Here is a 19750-nt window from a genome sequence, read left to right on the forward strand (position 1 = left end):
TGGAGGCTGCAGTGAGCTATGATTGCACCACTGCACTCTAGCCTGGGTGACAAAGCAAGACTCTGTCAAAAAAAAAAAAAAAAAAAAAAAAACTAGTTTCTCCAGAGATTTGAGGAGAAGATATTGGGGTCAGGGGAGTAGAAGCAGCACTCCTCAGTCCACTAAGAACCTCCTAAGGAGATCCAAGGGAGTCAGCTAATCTCTCTCTCTCCCTCCCTCGCTCTCTTTGTCTCACACAAGTGCGTCCCTGTCCATTTCTAAGTGCGCCCTTGTCCTTTGGGGAGTGTGGCCCGTGAAACACGGTGCATGCCTGCGGTTATGTGTGTGTTTGAAAACACAAGATCCTGCATGGGGAAGTGGTTGAGTGTGTGTTTGTGCATGTGCGTGGGTGTGTCGCTGCCTTGTGGGCAAGCGTGTTCACCTGTGATGGGTCTTCCTGAGTACATGCAGGCATGGGTGCAAACATGCACCTCTGCAGAAGTGTTCACATGTGATGAAGTCCATCCACATGTTTGCAGGGGTTTGAGTGTGTCATCCTCCAGCTAGAAGCTTGCGTTTGTGCGATGGGACATGTGTCAGTCCTGCACATATAGCCTTGGGGCTCATTACACCAGCCAGCCTCCTCTCCCCACTTCCCCAGAAGGCGATGCCTTGCCATGCCCTGGGGGAGGAGACGGTGGAGTCCAGAGGTTGACCTGGAAGAGTGAGATTCTTCCCAGGCACAGGCACACAGATGGGCTCAGCCACAGTGCTCCTGGCAGGTTTACAGCCAGAAAACAACACCAAAAATTTTTATCTTGTGTCGAAAATAACTACTACCCTGACCGTGACCCCAGGGCTTCCTCTGAGTAAGGAGAGACCTCCTAGACTCCTTAGCATCCAGATTCCCTCGCTTCCCCAGAGGGCAGCCCAAAAGCACAGAGCCCCAAGGCCCAGCTCCTGCCCCTAAGGCTCTCCTGCCCATCTCCTCTCTCCCCACCCCCACTTGGTTCCCACGCATTCTTCAGCCATGACATCCTCACTCCAGGAGCTCAGCAGCCAGGGCCATGCCCTGCCCTGCCTTGCATTTGCTCTGCCCTAGTTCTACACTGGCCCTGGACCCGCAGGCCGGCACAGTTCTGTGGCCTCTGCACCGGGGTTTCACTCAAGGAGGGGTGGGGGCAGAGAGTGTGGGTGAGCCAGCATTTCCTGAGGAGGTCTAGAGCTGACTTTGAGCTTACGGGTTGTGTTGGGATAATATGAAAGTTGCTGGTGGGTGCTTACCGTGTTATACACTCTGTGCTAGGGGGTTCATGTATAGGTCTTATTTCATGCAGTAATCCTAGGAGACAGATTCTGTTATGTAGGAGAACACTGAGGCTTAGAGGAGTTTACATGACTTGTCAGCTAATAGTAGCCAACCTGGATTCCAAGACAGGTCTGTCTGACTCCAAAGACCTTGCCCTTTGCTCTGTGTCCAAAGGTGAGTCTAAATGTCCAGCCACACCTGTATGCGGTGATGCCTGTGGGTTTGGGTGTGGGAGCCTGCAGGTACAATGTCTGTGAAAGGTATAATACGTGTGTCCGGGCACAGTAGCTCATGCCTGTAATCCCAGCACTTTGGGAGGCCAAGGCAGGAGGATCACCTGTGGTCAGGAGTTCAAGACCAGCCTGACTAGCAAGGTGAAACCTCGTCTCTACTAAAAAAAAAATACAAAAATTAGCTGGGCGAGGCTGAGACAGGAGAATTGCTTGAACCTGGGAGGCAGAGGTTGCAGTGAGCTGAGATTGCACCACTGCACTCCAGCCTGGGTGACAGAGTGAGATTCCATCTCAAAAAAAAAAAAAAGAGAGAAAAAAAAAAAAAAAAAGAAAGAAAGGAATAACACAAGCCTAAGTGTGGAGGCATTCGTGTGGCAGATGCACATCCATGTGAACTTTGGTGAGTATGAACCCACCGCTTCTTCCTTGAAGTGTACCTCCCATCCCATGTCCTTGTTAAGGCCACTCTTGCATGTCACCTGGGAAGCATCTTCTGTTGCCATCCCATCAGTTGCTGAGCCAAGGCCACCTGCTGAGGATGGCGATTTAAGTACGAGTAGCTTTCTCATGGATTGGAAGAGATTTGGGGCCACTTACTGGCTGGTGACCTTGAGTGAGTTATTGCCCTTCATAGGCTCAAGTGTTCTGATGTCTAAAGTCAGGGAGGTGGGCTGGAACCTAGCCACTTAGGTTATCTCTCTCTGAGAGTTTCTAATGCTCTGCAAGAGCATGGTGTGGAGTGTGGCTTACTGGGCATGTTGTGGGCAGGCCAGGATTAAATTAATTAATGGGAAAGCACTTTGCCAATTGGAAAGCACCACAAAAATTTCAACATTTACATAAGGTGTCATTATCACGACTATTATTGGATTAATGGGTCCAGAGCTTGCAGCTGGTTTGTGTATGTTGGAGCTTGTGCATGTGTGTTTTTTAAAAACTGTCTGTGACTGTGTGTGTATTTCGTTATGGATGTGTCCGTCTGAGTATCTATTTTTGTGCATATGTATTTACATTAGGAGTTCTAGAGAGTGCAGTGGTCGCTGCACTGGGAATGGGGAGGCCTGAGTTATAGGTCCAGTTTTCCAATGACTAGCAGTGTAGGTTCAGTTAAGTTGTTGCTTTTGGGACCTCAGTTTCCTCATCTATAAAATGGAAGTTTGGCCTCGATGACTGCCACAGTCACTCCCACATTCTGTTGATCGTGTCTAGGTGAGGGTGTGTCTCTGGGCATGTATTTGCAAGCCAGAAAAATATCAGCATGGCAATTCATTCATTCGAACATCCCGGAGTGCCTCCCGCCTGAAAGCACAGTGCTGGACGCTGCTTTCTTGTGCAAGGATGTGTGTCCCTGGCTTTGATGGCTCTGCACTGGATGGCAAGGGTGTGGACGCCACCATATGTCCGTAGGAACACTAACCTTGGGTGTCTGAGTCTGTATGTGATGAAGCCAGTGTGTGTGTGTGTTCACCAGTGAGGCCAACTGGGGAGGAGAAACCTGTGTAGAAGTCTTCAAGGTTAAAACAATTTGTGTAACGCGACCGCCAGGCCTGTATAGCACTCTGCCTGGATGAGAAGCAGATGTTGCTGTGGGTGGAGCTGCAGGGAAGCTGCTGTGGGTCCCACCTCTAGCCCAGCCTCCCACCTCCCCCAGCCCAGCCCAGCTCAGCATGCAGCTCCCATCTGAGCGCCTTACAAAGCGGCCAGTTCTATGGCCTCTGCTTCCTTTTCTCCAGACTTCTCAAAAGGAAGACAGACAGTTCAGCCGGGCCTCTGGAAACATCCCTCCTCAGCTCCAGATGCTGGAATCGGAATGGCCCTTTAGGGAGGCTCTCTTCCCCTCTGGCCTTTCTGCTTGGGCAGCCTAAGACTTGGAATAGGAATTACCTGAGAACTGTTAAACTTTTTCCTCCTACCTGGGAAGCTCCCAGAAGGTATCTTCGTTTCCCAAAGATGCTTATCTGTTCTAATGAAAATTGGTACAATTTTATTTCCTTTTTTTTTTTTTTTTTTTTGAGACGGGGTCTTACTCTGTTGCCCAGGCTGGATTGCAGTGGCATCATCTCAGCTCACTGCAGCCTTGACCTCCCAGGCTCAACTGATTCACCCGCCTCAGCCTCCTGAGTGAGTAGCTGGAACTACAGGCATGCATCACCATGCCTGGCTAATTTTCGTATTTTTTATAGAGACGGGGTTTCACCATGTTGCCCAGGCTGATCTTGAACTCCTGAGCTTAAGTGATCCGCCCACCTCGACCTCCCAAAGTGTTGGGATTACAGGTGTGAGCCACTGCACCTGGCTTATTTTATTTCATAGACCACCCCTTGGTTAAATTGAAACAGCATTTGCTGAGTGAATGCCACATGCTCAGCACACCCTGTTTTATTTTCTTCATAGCTCCCATTGCTATCTGGAAGACCCTAGGTCAGTATTTATTTACTTGCATATTATGGAAGTTTAGCTCCACCGAAGCAGAGGCTCTTCTGTCTTGCTAATGAGTAGGGTATTGTCTGGACCACAGTAGGATGTTAACTAAGTATTTGCTGAAGAGTGATGGCTCTGTGGCTCACACCTGTATTCCCAGCCACTGGAGAGGCTGAGGAGGCTGGAGGATCACTCAAAGCCAGGATTTTGAGACCAGCCTGGGCAACATAGCAAGACCCTGCTAATTTTAAAAAATTAGCTGGGCACAGTGGTGAGACCCTATCTGCCCCACACTCCCCAAAGAATGATGAGGTAACAGCCTGGTAGAGGCTGGGCATCAGTTTTACTGGGATTTTAACTGAAAAGTAAGCATGAGCTTCCCAAGAAATTCTATAAGCTGATCCCTAACTGCCCGGCTCCTTCTTGTTCAGATGGAATTTGAGGATCACAGTCGCTGTGGAGGTTGGGGGCTGGTGCCCACAGGGGTGGGGCTAGAAGCACGTCGCACCCAGGGCTGGGTAGGAGGATTAACTCAGCCCTGACTTCTTCTTTTCTCTTTAGCTGCCTTTCTTGGGGACATTGCCCTGGACGAAGAGGACCTGAGGGCCTTCCAGGTACAGCAGGCTGCGGATCTCAGACAGCACACAGCTCGTAAGTCCTCCATCAAAGCTGCAGGTAAGCCGGGTGCCAATGGGCCCTCTGTGTCCTAGAAATGGGTTCCAGGCTTAGGGAAACAAGGAATCTCCCTGTTCCCAGCCAGGCCCTCCCAGGACAGAGGCCATGAGCTTGACCCCAGCACATGGGCCTATCTTCCCTCGGGATATCTTCATCCCTTCCCCAGAGGAGTAGTAAATATAGATATCCCCAGCAACTAAGAACCGACATTCTTTCTGCTTACAGTTTAAAAACCACTTTCAAAAGTATTGTCTAGCCTGACTGCCCCCAACCACCTTTAAAGGTGGTGTCAGGACAACTCCTGTTTTACAGGTACAGAAACTAAGACTCACAGAGGTAAAGTGACCTGCCCAGGATCACACAATTAGTTAGTGGCAGAGCTGGGACTGGAACTCAAGCTTTCTCACTCCAGATCTGAGACTCTGCCCAACACTGCAATCCCTCCTGGGCTCTCCTGTTCCCACTTTGCAAGTTTCTGTGCATCCTCTGAGGCCCATTTCAGGAGCTTCTCCTATTCTTCTTTCCCAGTTGCCCCCAAAACATGACTGTCCCTCCATTTTCCCTGTTTTCTCCCTCCTCTGTGCTCACACTGTTACCCTGTCATTTATCACGCCATATTGAAAGGATTTGCTCCTATGTCTCCCTAGCTCATTAAGGTCAGGGATGCTTTATTCTTATCCTTGATTGTGGTCCAAACTCCTAAAAACCCATGTGGTATTTGTGCATGGATACAGCAATGGGAGGGATGAGGGCCTGGGCTGTGTCTGTTCTTTCCAGTCCCTTACTGCTCTGTAGAAGGGTGAAAGCTCCTCACCGCCAGTGCTGATGTTTGAGACATGGTCCTGAGAGCACACAAATAGCCCTCCCCTTCCCAAAGGGCAGCGGCAGGGATTCTTTTTTCTTTTTTTTTCTGTTTTTTTTTTTTTTTTGAGACAGGGTCTCAGTCTGTTACCTAGGCTAGAACACAGTGACACCATTTCGGCTCACTGCAACCTCTACTTCCTGAGTTCAAGCAATTCTCGTGCCTCAGCCTCCCAAGTAGCTGGGACCACAGGCATGCAACACCACGCCTGGCCAATTTTTTATATTTTTAGCAGACACAGGATTTCACGGTGTTGGCCAGGCTGGTCTCGAACTCCTGGCCTCAAGTGATCCGTCCTCCCTGGCCTCCCAAAGTGCTGGAATTACAGGCGTGAGCCACCGTGCCAAAGGGCAGGGATTCTTATTGAGGGCCTGCTCTGGGAACACTGTGGTGTGCCTGAAGTTGTCCTGTCCAGCTTGAGGGAAGATCCTGATGTGGGCACATTATGGAATAAAGTACCCCAGAGGGTAGATGGCATTGAAGGGTAACCTGGTGGCCTGCTAACAAGTACGGCTCATGTGACCTTAGTGGGGACTAGTAGGTATGGCACAAGGGAAAGCTGCATGGAGGGGTCCCCTGCTAACCTATCAGGTGACTTTAGGCAAAGCTTTGGCCTTAGTTTCCTCATCTGCCAAATACAATATGACACTTGTCCACATGCCTTAGAGCGCCTATGTCAAATGCAAGCATGAATTTGGGAAATCAAAAGAAGGCAGAGAGTTCTGAATGCTCCACAAATGTCAAGGTTTATTCAATGAGAAGGGATATTTTCCTAATCTCAGATCCTCACAATTCCTAGAAAATGAGTACACCTTTGTTCTTTTTTATGATTATTGTCAATTCTCGCTATTTACAGAAGTTATAGAATAACTTTATAGTTACTCTGTACAGTCACTGAAAACATTAGCAAATACTGACCTATTGCTTCTAGAGAAAATACAGGGTCAGGTTCCTTCAAGCTTCTGGTCACAACATTTTTGTCAACTGATCAATGCATCACCTTGTTTTATGAGTGTTTCTTTTTAAAGACATCTTACTTAATATGGAGCTGATTCATTAACATTGAACTCATGACCAACAGCACTCTAACTCACGCCTCAAAGAAGCTTACCTAGCACACGTATGTTCTCTGTAAGGCACATCACAGCCTTCTGGCCCTTGGGAACACCAGAGAGCACTTCAGCATTATGCTTAGGGGCTGTTTTAAACAGCGAAACCCTCAACAAAGCGCACGAAAGCGCAAAAAACAGGGCCTTTAACTAGACCTCAAAAAGGACACTTGTTGGCCGGGCGCAGTGGCTCACGCCTGTAATCCCAGCACTTTGGGAGGCTGAGGCGGGTGGATCACGAGGTCAGGAGATCGAGACCATCCTGGCTAACACGGTGAAACCTTGTCTCTACTAAAAATACAAAAAATTAGCTGGGCGTGGTGGTGGGCACCTGTAGTCCCAGCTACTCCGGAGGCTGAGGCAGGAGAATGGCGTGAACCTGGGAGGCGGAGCTTGCAGCGAGCCGAGATCGGGCCACTGCACTCCAACCTGGGTGACAGAGCGAAACACTGTCTCAAAAAAAAAAAAAAGACACCTGTTTACACAATGGGAGCCGAAAGAAGAAGGCAAAGCATTGCCTTATTCCACCTCAGCTGGGAACATGCATGTTGGATGACTGAAATTTTTCACTGCTCTGCAAATGTCTACAAATGACCGTGAAAGCCCTGAGAGTATTGATTTTGGGGCCTACGAATAAATTTTAGCCAGTAGACGAATTTGCAAGCACAAAATCCATGAAAAATGAGGTTTGACTATGCTTTTGTTTTCCTCCTCTTTCTCTCCACTCGCTAGTCACCATGCCTTCCTCTCTCAGTTCCAGGAAACACTTCTACCCCCAGCTGCCAGAGCACCAATGGGCAGCCTCAGAGGGGAGCCTGTGGGAGATGGAGAGGCAGATCCCGTAGCCGGCGGGCGGCAACGTCCCGACCAGAGCGTGTGTGGCCCGATGGGGTCATCCCCTTTGTCATTGGGGGAAACTTCACTGGTGAGCATGCTATTGTGGGCCCAGGGTGCAGCCAGCTTCCTGGCCTGGCCTTGGGGCAGTCAGGCACGGAGGCGTGGGTGCCACCTGCAGTCCGAGTGCCCACACATTCCTTTCCGGGCAGTCTGCTCTCAGAATGGCTGTGACTCTTCAGTGGTGGGTAGGGGGTAGGACTGCCTGGACACCGCGGCAACCTGGCTTCCTTCCTCCTGGCAGGTAGCCAGAGGGCAGTCTTCCGGCAGGCCATGAGGCACTGGGAGAAGCACACCTGTGTCACCTTCCTGGAGCGCACCGACGAGGACAGCTATATTGTGTTCACCTATCGACCTTGCGGGTGAGCAGGAAGCCCTAGGCACTGCACCTCCCGCCCTTGCCCCAACCCAGGTTCTGCCCTGGGCCCTGCCACTGCCCCCAGCTGGGCACAGCCCTGGGTCCCTTCGTCCCCGCCTGCTATGGGGCGTCTCCCCAGGAACTGCCCCTTGTGTGGCTGTGACCTCCAGCACACAGCCTGGGCACTCGGTGCTCAGGGCCCACCCCTCCCCTTCGCTCCCCTGCCGCCCCGCCCCCGGCAGCCTGGCCCCGCCCCTGAGTGGATGCACTCCCCCAGCTCGGGACCGCCCCCCTGAGCTGGCCCCGCCCTCCAGGTGCTGCTCCTACGTGGGTCGCCGCGGCGGGGGCCCCCAGGCCATCTCCATCGGCAAGAACTGTGACAAGTTCGGCATTGTGGTCCACGAGCTGGGCCACGTCGTCGGCTTCTGGCACGAACACACTCGGCCAGACCGGGACCGCCACGTTTCCATCGTTCGTGAGAACATCCAGCCAGGTAGGCACCTGCCCCTCGGTGCGGCCTTGGTGGGCGGCTCACACCCCAGCCCCCACCTCCAGGGCCCCTGGGGGCAGTGGCAGCCGCTCCTGCCAGCCGTCATCGCCTGGGCCCGCAGCGCTGCTCACAGCCTGGGTTGAGCCAGCCCCTGCCCTTGAGGCATTTCCTCCTCCGTGGCAGATCAAGGACCCACATCCATTGTAGAGCTCCTCTGGGGGGCTGGGCCAGGTCCTGGTCCTGGACAGCGGTAGCCCGGGCAGCCTCTAGGGTGGGGCATGGGCGTAGTGGGCCGTCCTGGGGACTGCTCAGGCCTTTCTCCCCACCTTTGCCCACTATCTGCCCTCTGCCTGGTCTGCCCTCTGAGGGCTTTTCTCTCATTTTCTCGATGTCTCTGTCCCTCCCTTCCTGCCTCCTCCCTCTCTCCCAGGCGTTCTCCACTCTTCACTGCTTCCTTCTCAGCTGTGGCTCTAGAAATGGGTACTTCCTTCCCATGTTCCCTTGAGTCCTCCATTCACCAGGCCTTCTGCTGGACAGGACTCTTCCTGAGACCCTCCCCACTCCCCAGGCTCCCCTTGGCCGCTCCCCGGACCCTCAGGTAGGGGGGCTCTCTCAGATACAGGAAGGACTCCATTCCCTGCCCTGGAAAGTGAGCATTGCATTCCAGGCAGACCCACCCCCTCCTCTCCCCCCACACCCTTTTCCTGATCTTCGCAGGGCAGGAGTATAACTTCCTGAAGATGGAGCCTCAGGAGGTGGAGTCCCTGGGGGAGACCTATGACTTCGACAGCATCATGCATTACGCTCGGAACACATTCTCCAGGTGGGAGACGGAGTCGGGGCTGGGCCTCTGCTCGGGCAGCCCCACCCTGCCCTCTGTAGGCTATTCTCCTTCTGCCTCCCACTTCTGGGGCAGTGACCCAGGAAAAGAGTGGCCCTCTGGGGGTTGTGGCCTCCAAGCAGAGGGTCCGTGGATGCTGCCTGCCCTCCTGTCCTCTTCCAGGGGTGGGTCTATGGCAGGGCCTTACCACCGTGTGCACCCAGGGCACCTGGCAGAGGAGGCTGAACCCAACCACTCTGCAAGCCAAGCAGTGTAGGGTAGCCCCAAACTATCAGCCCAAAGGGTGCTGAGCTTTTATTTGTGGGCCATTTGTTTGTTTTTGTTTTTGTTTTTGTTTGAGACAGGATCTTGCTGTCACCTAGGCTGGAGTGCAGTGGCACAGTCATGGCTCACTGCAGCCTCAAGCTCCTAGGCTCAAGCAATCGTCCCGTCTCAGCCTCCTGAGTAGCTAGGATGACAGGCACATGCCACCATGCCTTTTTTTTAGAGATGGGGTCTCACTATATTGCCCAGGCTGGTCTCGAACTCCTGGGCTCAAGCGATCCTCCCACCTCGGCCTCCCAAAACACTGAGATTACAGGCGTGAGCCACCATGCCCAGCCATTCCTTTTTAATTAGTCTGCTTTTTTTTGTAATTGGCCAGTTTGCATGAAGCCTGGCCCCTGCCCTGGACTAGCCCCCATGCCCAGCTCCAAAGCACATCCTCCTTATCTGAGGCCCAGGTCCCCAGAAGCCACAACCAGAGCCCTCGAAGGTGGTGGCCCAGGCTCCCCTCCCCCAGGATTCTCCTTAGCAGAGTGTGGGAAATGGCACCTCCCTCCTCCTCAAACTCCTTCCTGGCCTGGCCATTCCCAGGCCTGGTGCTTTGCTCATCCTCTGTCTGTGTCCCAGACAGTGGCCCTGCCCCCTCTTCCCTACCCCATCCGCTCTTCCTGCCTGCAGACCTGCAGGAACAGAGACCAAGGAAGGGTGGTGAGGTCATTCTGCCCCCAACACCCACAGACCCGGCCTTACATTTCCCACCACATCCCACCCCACCCCCTGCTGCGATCCACCCAGCTGGGTGTGAGTCAGGGGCCCTGGGGAGGTGGAGGGCTGCCTGCCTCCCCTTCACTCTGCTCCTCCCAGTGCAAACACCCAGGATTCAGCAGGGAGGAATGGCCAGGACAGGAGACACTGATAGATTGGGAGCTGGTGGGGCTGTCGCCGGGGCTTGGTCTGGCTGCAGTGGAATCTGCCTTTGGCCTTGTTCCAGGTGCTTTCAGATGCGGCCTGTGCCAGCAGGGTGAGGAACTGGCCTGGGGAGCCCTAGGAGAAGTTTAGTTAGGGCTGGAGCAGCATGAGGGGCTGCAGAAGCAGGGGCCCAGTGGGGTTGGAGAGAGATGACCCGCTAGGGGCCTGTAGCTTTCCTGGGGCTGGGAGTTGTGGCCAGCCTGAGCTGGGAGCACCAGTGGGTCCAAGGGCACCCTGGACCTGCATCCCTGACCTCCCAAAGTGTTCCTGGGGCTCCCCTGACTCCTGTGGTGTGGCTGCCACGGAGCAGGGTGGCTGCTGGTCAGTGGGCAGCATAATGACAGGGTGAGACGTCTCCACCCGGCCCTGACCCTGCTGAGGAATGTCTGAGCTCCAGCAGGGTCGTGACTTGTGGGTACAGATGGGCATGCCACCCACTCCCTGCCCACTGTCCATGAGATGCTCACCCTTACTTTTCTCCCTCTTCTTCAGGGGCATCTTCCTGGATACCATTGTCCCCAAGTATGAGGTGAACGGGGTGAAGCCTCCCATTGGCCAAAGGACACGGCTCAGCAAGGGGGACATTGCCCAAGCCCGCAAGCTTTACAAGTGCCCAGGTCAGGGCAGAGAAGGGATGGGTGAGGGCGTGGAGGGCAGGGCCTGAGGGAGGCAGAGGCCAGGTGCCTGGTGCCACCAAGAAGGCTTAGGCTGCAAGTCTTAAGAGAATGGTGTGGCAGGGGAGGGGACCCCATAGGAGGGGCAGTGTCCAAGTGAAGGAGGCCACTGGGGGTAGGCTCAGGTGGGTGGTCAGAAGCTGACCTGCCACCTTCTGAGGGTCTGTAGGGGCCGAAGTGGGGAGAACAGCAATCCTAGGAGAGGGAGGTGGCACGGAGCCCCACCAAGGGAGCTTGACCTTAGCTCTGGAACCCATATTGCCTTCACAAACAGGGCAGCACTGGGCTGGGAGGTAGGATGGCGTGTGCTATTTGTGAGGCAGAGGATGTGGATCTTACAGGGGCAGGACAGTTGCAGATACCCTCCCACTCCTCAGGCATTCTCCCCTCCCCCAGAGGATGCCAAGGCTCAGGGGTGGGTGAGCCAGAAGGTGGGGGGATTTGGCGCCTGCAGCCCTGCCCTGTCATTTTCTTTCCTCACAGCCTGTGGAGAGACCCTGCAAGACAGCACAGGCAACTTCTCCTCCCCTGAATACCCCAATGGCTACTCTGCTCACATGCACTGCGTATGGCGCATCTCCGTCACACCCGGGGAGAAGGTACGTGTGGGCTTAGCCTCTGAGCCTCCCCCTCCCCTGCAGGTCCCCATACCTCAGGGACTTCTCCCACAGTGGGGGGCAATACGGGTGCCAGCGACCTACCTGGCTACCATAAATGCATTGAGTCCACAGCGCTGATGGAGCACTGCTGTGGGAAGGGGCTCCTGGCATTCACCGCCTTCCCTGGCATCTCCCAATAATTGTAAATTAGTGTTAATTTGCACATAGCACTTGCTGTGTAGGTCTATTTTGATTATCTAGTTCTTCTTGGGTGCTTTTCCTACATCACCTCTTTTAGTTTTTATGGCTACCTCCACCTTTATTTTACAGATGAGGAAACTGAGGCACAGGGTGGTTAAGTAACTTGCCCAAGGTCACACAGCTAACAAGGACTGAGGTGGGACTGGAGCCCTTCTCAGGTCTGGGTTCCCTTGGATTAACTGCTCAGCCTGATGCTCAGCAATCATCCATCTCATCAGGGCTTGGGCCAGGGGCTCCTGAAGGGCTCTTCCCAATTCTGACAGGCTCTAGTCCTGTGAACAATTAAGGAATGATGCAGGTGCCTCCAGCAGGATGCTGCCTGGTGGGTCTCTCCTTATCACCTATCCTTCCCCTTGCTCAGGCCAGGACCCTCCAGTCTTTGCTCTGTGGGCCTGATTTTCTGTGCCTGGCTCTCCACTGGCACTCTATTTCTCCTCCCTCTACCTGTCACCTGCTGTATCAGTTCTGATCCGTAGAGAAAGCTCACCTCCACCTTCTGTCTTACCTTGTGGGGAAGTGCCCAGTTCTCATACTTGCTGCCACGTGGGGCTGGCTTCGGGCATACTGCGGGATCGGGTCAGAGCTGTCTCCATCTTCACAGTCTAGCTTGGATGTGGCCTCCTTCAGGAAGCCTTCCCTGCTCATTACTAATTGGTGGCAAGCAGGGTGGACACCGAGTGTGGGGAGGGCCCCCAAGCCCGTCGGGTCAGGTTTCCCACTGCATGGTTGCTTAGCCCTGTTTGAATACCTAAGGTGATGAGAGGCTCACTACTTTTCAGAATAATTCATTCTGTTCTCTAGCCAGCTCTTTTTTTTTTTTTTTCTTGAGACAGAATCTCACTCTGTCACCCAAGCTGGAGTGCAGTGGCGCGATCTCAGCTCACTGCAACCTCTGCCTCCTAGGCTCAAGCAATACTCCCACCTCAGCCTCTGGAGTAGCTGGGACCACAGATGTGCGCCACCATGCCTGGCAATTTGTTTTCTATTTTTGGTCGAGGCAGGGTTTCGCCATGTTGCACAGGCTGGTCTTGAACTCCTGAGCTCAAGTGATCCTCCTGGCTCAGGCTTCCAAAGTGCTGGGATTACAGGCGTGAGCCACCGCATCTGGCCTATAGCCAGCTCTTAATGTTACAACGTCTCTTCTCCCTTAAGCCCCCCATTTGCTCCAGTACTTTCCTCAAGAGCAGTTCAGGATAACTCACTCCCTCTTTCCCATGTCAGCCCTCCTAATGTGGGAGACTACTCCCATCCCTTCTTAGATAGATATTCACGGTCTTTTCACACAGACTCTGGACCTCTGCACCAACTCCAGACCTTCTGTGTCCTTCATATTTTTATTGCTCCCAAGAATGAGCTACAAGACTTTATTTTCCTTGATTGGGGCATGGTTCTTAATGTCATAATGCAGCGTTGAGCTGGGTTCAATTCTATTACTGGTTCCATTGTTCATTTTGACATAGATCATTTCAAATCAGAATTTCACCATCCATCAGGCAGCCCTTCTTTTACCTCTGCCATGAGCTCCTTTGATAAGCATGTCTTTTAGGTCTTCATCCTGGCCTTTGATCAAAACATAGAACATCACACAAACCAAAGAAGAACCAAGATTTCCCTCCAAATTGACATTAGTCTGCTAATCTAGGCTTTGAGCAGTTATTACACCAGTTATGATGCCACTTAAGGTCATTACTATCCAGCCACAGGTGACCACCAGTTGACCGGGATGTACGCTCCTTCTGAGACCATACCTTGGTCTTCTTGCTATCCTTGGCCCAAGAAGTGTTTCATAAATGCTGAATATGTAAGATGCAATGCCTTACCAAATTAAATCTACTGTTCCACCAGTTGATAAAACCCCTTTTAAAAGGAAGACAAATGTGTTCGACCTGCCTTGTTTCTAGTGAACCCAAACTGGCTCCTAGTAATCAAGTGTTTCTTTTCTAAATGGTCACAGACCATCTGTTTCATTGGGGATTGACGTTTGGCTGAGTGGTTTGCAATTCCCAGAATCCACTCCTTACTCTCCTCCCAGCACACACACACCCCTTTGAAGACTGGGAAAGCTTTTACTCTGAGTCCTGCAGATTACACATGCTGATCACATCTGCAAATTATTTGACTGTCTCCTCTGATGTCATTGATGAGCTTGGAGACAAAAACCAATGTAGAGAGGTGCTCACGGGCTCTCCTCCTTCTATGTTATTGAGCTTCTATTTCCTTTTCAAACAATGCTTATTTTCATTTGTTGTAATTTGAAGATCATTCTTACGTAGGACAGATTTTTATTGAGAGTTGAGTAATTCTGGCTTCTCTCTTGGTTGATATTCTACCATCTTCCCTTAAAAGTGAACCCATTCTTCCTTGTTCTGAATCTCACTTAAAAAATGGCTGTTCTGGCCAGTATATGGCCCATGCCTGTAATCCCAACACTTTGGGAAGCTGAGGCAGGAGGATCACTTGAGGCCAGGAGTTTGAGACCAGCCTGGCTAACATAGGGGAACTCCATCTCTACACAAAATTTTAAAAATTAGCTGGGTGTCTGGTGGGTTCTGGTAGTTCCAGCTACTCGGGAGGCTGAGGTGGGAGGATTGCTTGAGCCTGGGAGTTCAAGGTTGCAGTGAGCTATGATTATACCACTACACTCATGCCAGGGGGGCAGAGCAAGATCTTGTCTCAAAACAACAACAAGAAATTGCATTCCTTTTTTGCTGTTTTCCACCAGCTATGCCCTGGCTTCCTTTGTTTCCCTCTAAAGGGTTCCCATTACTCCAGCCTTGGGAAATCTCACCCATCGATAATAATAGCAATAACTAACAATGATTGAACATATGATTGAGCAGGTATGTGTTAAATTATTATTATTATTGAGACGTGTTTCATTCTTGTTGCCCAGGCTGGAGTGCAATGGCACGATCTCAGCTCACCACAACCTCCTCAGCCTCCTGAGTAGCTGGGATTACAGGCATGTGCCACCACACCCGGCTAATTTTGTATTTTTAGTAGAGACAGGTTTCTCCATGTTGGTCAGGCTGGTCTCGAACTCCCGACCTCAGGTGATTCGCCTGCCTCGGCCTCCCAAAGTGCTGGGATTACAGACATGAGCCACTGCGCCCGACCATGTTAAATTCTTTATGTGTGTTATGTCCAACATTATCGTACAGCAACATTATGGGCCAGATGCTAACATTATCCCTGTTTTGGATATGAGAAACCAGGCTTGGAAAAATTTAGTAACTTCTCCAAAATTACACAAAATTGGATTATGACACAAGAGTCGGTGATTGCAATATTATGTATGTTCTAAAGCCCTGCTGCATTTCGACAATTACTTTAGTGCTCTTCAGCAAACCTGTGTGCCTACTATGTGCCCAGCACTGGGCCAGCCACCAGGGATGTACAGACACACAAGACGGTCCCTGGCCCTGAGCAGCGGAGTCAGGTGGCACGCTACTTACTTTCCTGTCCAGGAGTTTTTTTTTTTTTTTTTTAGACGGAGTCTCGCTCTGTCGCCCAGGCTGGAGTGCAGTGGCGCAATCTCGGCTCACTGCAAGCTCCGCCTCCCGGGTTCACGCCATTCTCCTGCCTCAGCCTCTCCGAGTAGCTGGGACTACAGGCGCCCGCCACCACGCCCGGCTAATTTTTTGTATTTTTAGTAGAGACGGGGTTTCATTGTGGTCTCGATCTCCTGACCTCGTGATCCGCCCGCCTCGGCCTCCCAAAGTGCTGGGATTACAAGCGTGAGCCACCGCGCCCGGCCTGTGTCCAGGAGTTTTTGCAATCGGCAGGGGTATGGCATTGGGCTAGGATCAGCTTCCTTCCCTGTTCTTCCTGGCTGGCCTGGGCTGACACTAGTCTCTCTAGTGGACACACATGGCCTTGCCCCAAAAGCATCTCTCTCTGCCTTGGGGCTGCTCCCGCTGCAATTCCCAGAGGACTCCTGTCCTTTTTTCAGAAGCTTGCCTGGAGCCGCAGAAAGAGAAAAGGGCTAACTATAAAAATTCCAGATTAATCAACGCATGGTTGTAGAAATACACAAAGCAAAAACTAGCCACAGTCCTGAATGAAATTGGAGAGTTGTAAGGAAAGCCAAGTGACACCCTGGGGACGTGAACATTGAAAGGGCCTGCAGAGCCTGGTGTGGTAGAATACTAATGGCCTCTCTATTGTTTAATGATTATGTACCACGGAGAGCATCAGGCACCTTACATGCCGGACCTCGCTATTCCCTATAACACTTTTACGACCTAGGTACTATTATCCCTACCGTACAGCCAAGAGAATGGAGGCTTCAAGCGCTTGAGTAATCTACCCAAGTTTACACAAGTAGTAGTGGTGAAATTGGCATTCGGTTCTAGGACTTTCTGACTCCAAAGTCTATGGTCCTTCAAAGGTAAACCTGAAATAATGCCGCCTGCTTTAGTGGATGGACTTTGCCATCTATTTTGGCTGTGGAGAAGTTGTTTTTCATTTGCCTCCCAATTCTCAGCTTATTGCCAGAAATGTGAATGATAGGTAAATCTTGCCATATACAATTGATTCTGCCTGTCATGGGTATGTCGAAGTAAAAGAGCCACCTGGAAAGCCTTCTTTTCAGATCCCCCAAGTCTACACTCATGTAATTAGCAGATGGCATGGAGAGGACTGACAGTGGTTCCCAAGCAACGGAGGAGAATCTTTATGAGGAGGAGACGGTTTTAAGAAGGGAATTGGCCGGGTGCGGTGACTCACACCTGTAATCCCAGCACTTAGGGAGGTCGAGGCGGGTGGATCACTGGAGGTCAGGGGTTTGAGACCAGCCTGGCCAACATGGGGAAACCCTGTTTCTACTAAAAACACAAAAATTAGCTGGGTGTGGTGGTGCATGCCTGTAGTCCCAGCTACTCAGGAGGCTGAGGCAGGAGAATCGCTTGCTCAAACCCGGGAGGTGGAGGTTGCAGTGAGCCAAGATTGTGCTACTGCATTCCAGCCTGGGCAACAGAGTAAGACTCACTCTCAAAAAGGAAAAAAAAAAAAAAGAAGGGAATCACGGTCAGCGGATTAAACATTTGCAGAGGAGCCAAGAAGATAAGAACTTTTGGAGCTGGCAATATCTGCCCTCATTCCCATCCCTGCCTCCTGATAGGCTACCTGTTCTTCAAGGTCCAACCCAAATTCTTTTTTTTTTTGAGACTGAGTCTCACTCTGTCGCCCAAGCTGGAGTGCAGTGGCACGATCTCAGCTCACCTCGACCTCTGCCCCCCGGGTTCAAGCAATTCTTCTGCCTCAGCCTCCTGAGAAGCTGGGATCACAGGCACCTGCCATCGCCCCTGGCTAATTTTTGTATTTTTAGGAGAGACAGGGTTTCACCATCTTTCCTTTTTTTTTTTTTTTTTTTTAGACGAAGTCTTGCTCTTGTCCCCCAGGCTGGAGTGCAATGACACGATCTCAGCTCAATGTAACCTCTACCTCCCGGGTTCAAGCGATTCTCCTGCCTCAGCCTCCCGAGTAGCTGGGATTACAGGCGCCTGCCACCACGCCCGGCTAATTTTTGTATTTTTAGTAGAGACGGGGTGTCACCATGTTGGCCAGGCTGGTCTCGGACTCCTGACCTCAGGTGATCCGCCCACCTCGTCCTCCCAAAGTGCCGGGATTACAGGTGTGAGCCACCACGCCCGGCCCAACCCAAATTCTTAATGCCTTCCCTGACTTCCACATCCCCAGCTAGGCCAAAGGGATCCCTCCCTTCTCTGCAAAGCCTGTGCTGGATCCTACCCTAAGTTCCTGCTTCTTGAAGGATGTGGGGCTCTGAGGATGAAGGGGAAATGGACACTCGTCCTTAGCACAGCTGCTGAGCAGAATTGCTTGGCAGGCCCAGGGAGGCCATGTGGAGGATTGGTGGAGGGTGTAACTTTAAGAGCCAGAGTGCCTGAGTTTGACTCACAGCTGTGCCATGTACTGGCTGTGTGGTCTTTGGGAAGTTGCTTAACCTCTCTGTGCCTTTGTTTCCCCGTCTATCTATATATATATTTTTTGAGATGGAGTCTCACTCTGTTGCCCAGGCTGGAGTGCAGTGGCGTGATCTCGGCTTACTGCAACCTCTACCTCTGGGTTCAAGCAATTCGTCTGCCTCAGCCTCCCAAGTAGATGGGACTATAGGCACGTGCCACCATGTCTGGCTAATTTTTGTATTTTTAGTAGAGACAGGGTTTCGCCATGTTGGCCAGTCTGGTCTTGAACTCCTGACCTCAGGTGATCCTGCCTCAGCCTCCGTAAGTGCTGGGATTACAGGCGCGAGCCCCCGTGCCTGGCCTGTTTCCCCAACTATAAAATGAGCCTGGCAATAGTACCTACCACAAGGGGGTACTATCAAGTTTGATCTGCTAACCATGATTCCCTTCTTAAAACCTTCTCCTCCTCATAAAGGTATAAGGATTAAACAAATTAATATACATAAAGTTCCTGGAGTACTACCTATCACATAGTGAGAACTCAACCAGTGTTAGCTGTTATCTTTCCCATATTTCTAATCTTTTAATTTTATTTAATTATTTTATTTTATTTTATTTTTTAGAGACAGAGTCTTACTCTGTTGCCCAGGCTGGAGTGCAGCTCACTGCAAACTCTGCATCTCGGGTTCAAGTGATTCTCATGCCTCAGACTCCCAAGTAACCGGGACTACTGGCACGTGCCACCACATCCGGCTGGTTTTTATATTTTTAATAAAGATGGGGTTTTGTCATGTTGGCCAGGCTAGTCTCAAACTCCTAACGTCAGGTGATCTGCCCACCTGGGCCTTCCAAAGTGTTGGGATTACAGGCGTGAGCCACCACGCCCAGGCCAGCCCCTAATCTTTTATTTATTTTAATTAATTTATTTATTTATTTATTTTGAGATGGAGTCTTGCTCTGTTGCCCGGGCTGGAGTGCAGTGGCATGATCTCGGCTCACTGCAAGCTCCACCTCCAGGGTTCAGCCATTCTCCTGCCTCAGCCTCCTCAGTAGCTGGGACTACAGGCGCCCGCCACCATGCCCAGCTAATTTTTTTTTTTTTTTTTTTTTTTTGTATTTTTAGTAGAGACAGGGTTTCACTGTGTTAGCCCAGATGGTCTCAATCTCCTGGCCTCGTGATCCGCCCACCTCGGCCTCCCAAAGTGCTGGAATTACAGGCGTGAGCCACCGCGCCCAGCCCCCAGCCCCTAATCTTTTTAAATGAGGAAATCCTGGTCCACTTCCCTAGGGACGCTATTTCTCTCTAATTCCAGGATTCTAGTCTGAACCATTCCAAATACCAAAAAATCTTAAGCAAACTTCATTCTACTAGCAAAGTTAACATTTATTGAGTGCTTACTGTGTGTTGGGCACTTGTAAATTTTACACATATATGAATTGAACTCCCCTAAGTCCTGGGAGGCAGATAGTATCATCATTACCCTCTTATAAATAAGGACACAGAGGCACAGAGGAACTGGTTGATGGGCCTAAAGATCATGCAGCAAAGTCAGATTGAAGCCAGACAGTGAGTCGCCAAGGGGCAACATGTTTAACTGGCACATTGTGGCCTGAAGAGAGGTGTCCTATTACTTCTCCCCTGCCAGCATGCAGCAAGCATGAGGAGTATTTCCTATATTCGGGGTGCACCAGGAGACTCTGCACCCCATATCTCATTGAATCCTCCCAACTCCCCAGCGGAGCCATTATAATCATTTCCAGTTTGGGGTTTTGTTTTTTTTTTCTGAGACAGAGTTGCTCTGTTGCCCAGTGGTGTGATCACGGCTCATTCCAGCCTGGACCTCCGTGGCTCAGGTGATCCTCCCACCTCCACCTCCCGAGTAGC

General features: G+C 51.5%; 1 protein-coding gene across 4 annotated transcripts in view; it reads left to right on the forward strand.

Moving 5' to 3' along the window:
* BMP1 (bone morphogenetic protein 1) overlaps positions 1 to 19750 on the forward strand; it is a 48144-nt gene that overhangs the window by 4238 nt on the left and 24156 nt on the right. For all 4 annotated transcript variants that reach the window (XM_032144365.2, XM_032144367.2, XM_032144366.2 and 1 more), the window contains exons 2-8: positions 4504 to 4617; positions 7343 to 7513; positions 7727 to 7844; positions 8155 to 8333; positions 9048 to 9153; positions 10897 to 11021; positions 11562 to 11677. In XM_032144365.2, the coding sequence (XP_032000256.1) occupies positions 4504 to 4617; positions 7343 to 7513; positions 7727 to 7844; positions 8155 to 8333; positions 9048 to 9153; positions 10897 to 11021; positions 11562 to 11677 (929 nt within the window). The remainder of the gene's footprint in view (positions 1 to 4503; positions 4618 to 7342; positions 7514 to 7726; positions 7845 to 8154; positions 8334 to 9047; positions 9154 to 10896; positions 11022 to 11561; positions 11678 to 19750) is intronic.

The sequence above is a fragment of the Hylobates moloch genome, unplaced genomic scaffold, assembly GCF_009828535.3.
Source record: "Hylobates moloch isolate HMO894 unplaced genomic scaffold, HMol_V3 SCAFFOLD_22, whole genome shotgun sequence".
Lineage (NCBI taxonomy): Eukaryota > Metazoa > Chordata > Mammalia > Primates > Hylobatidae > Hylobates > Hylobates moloch.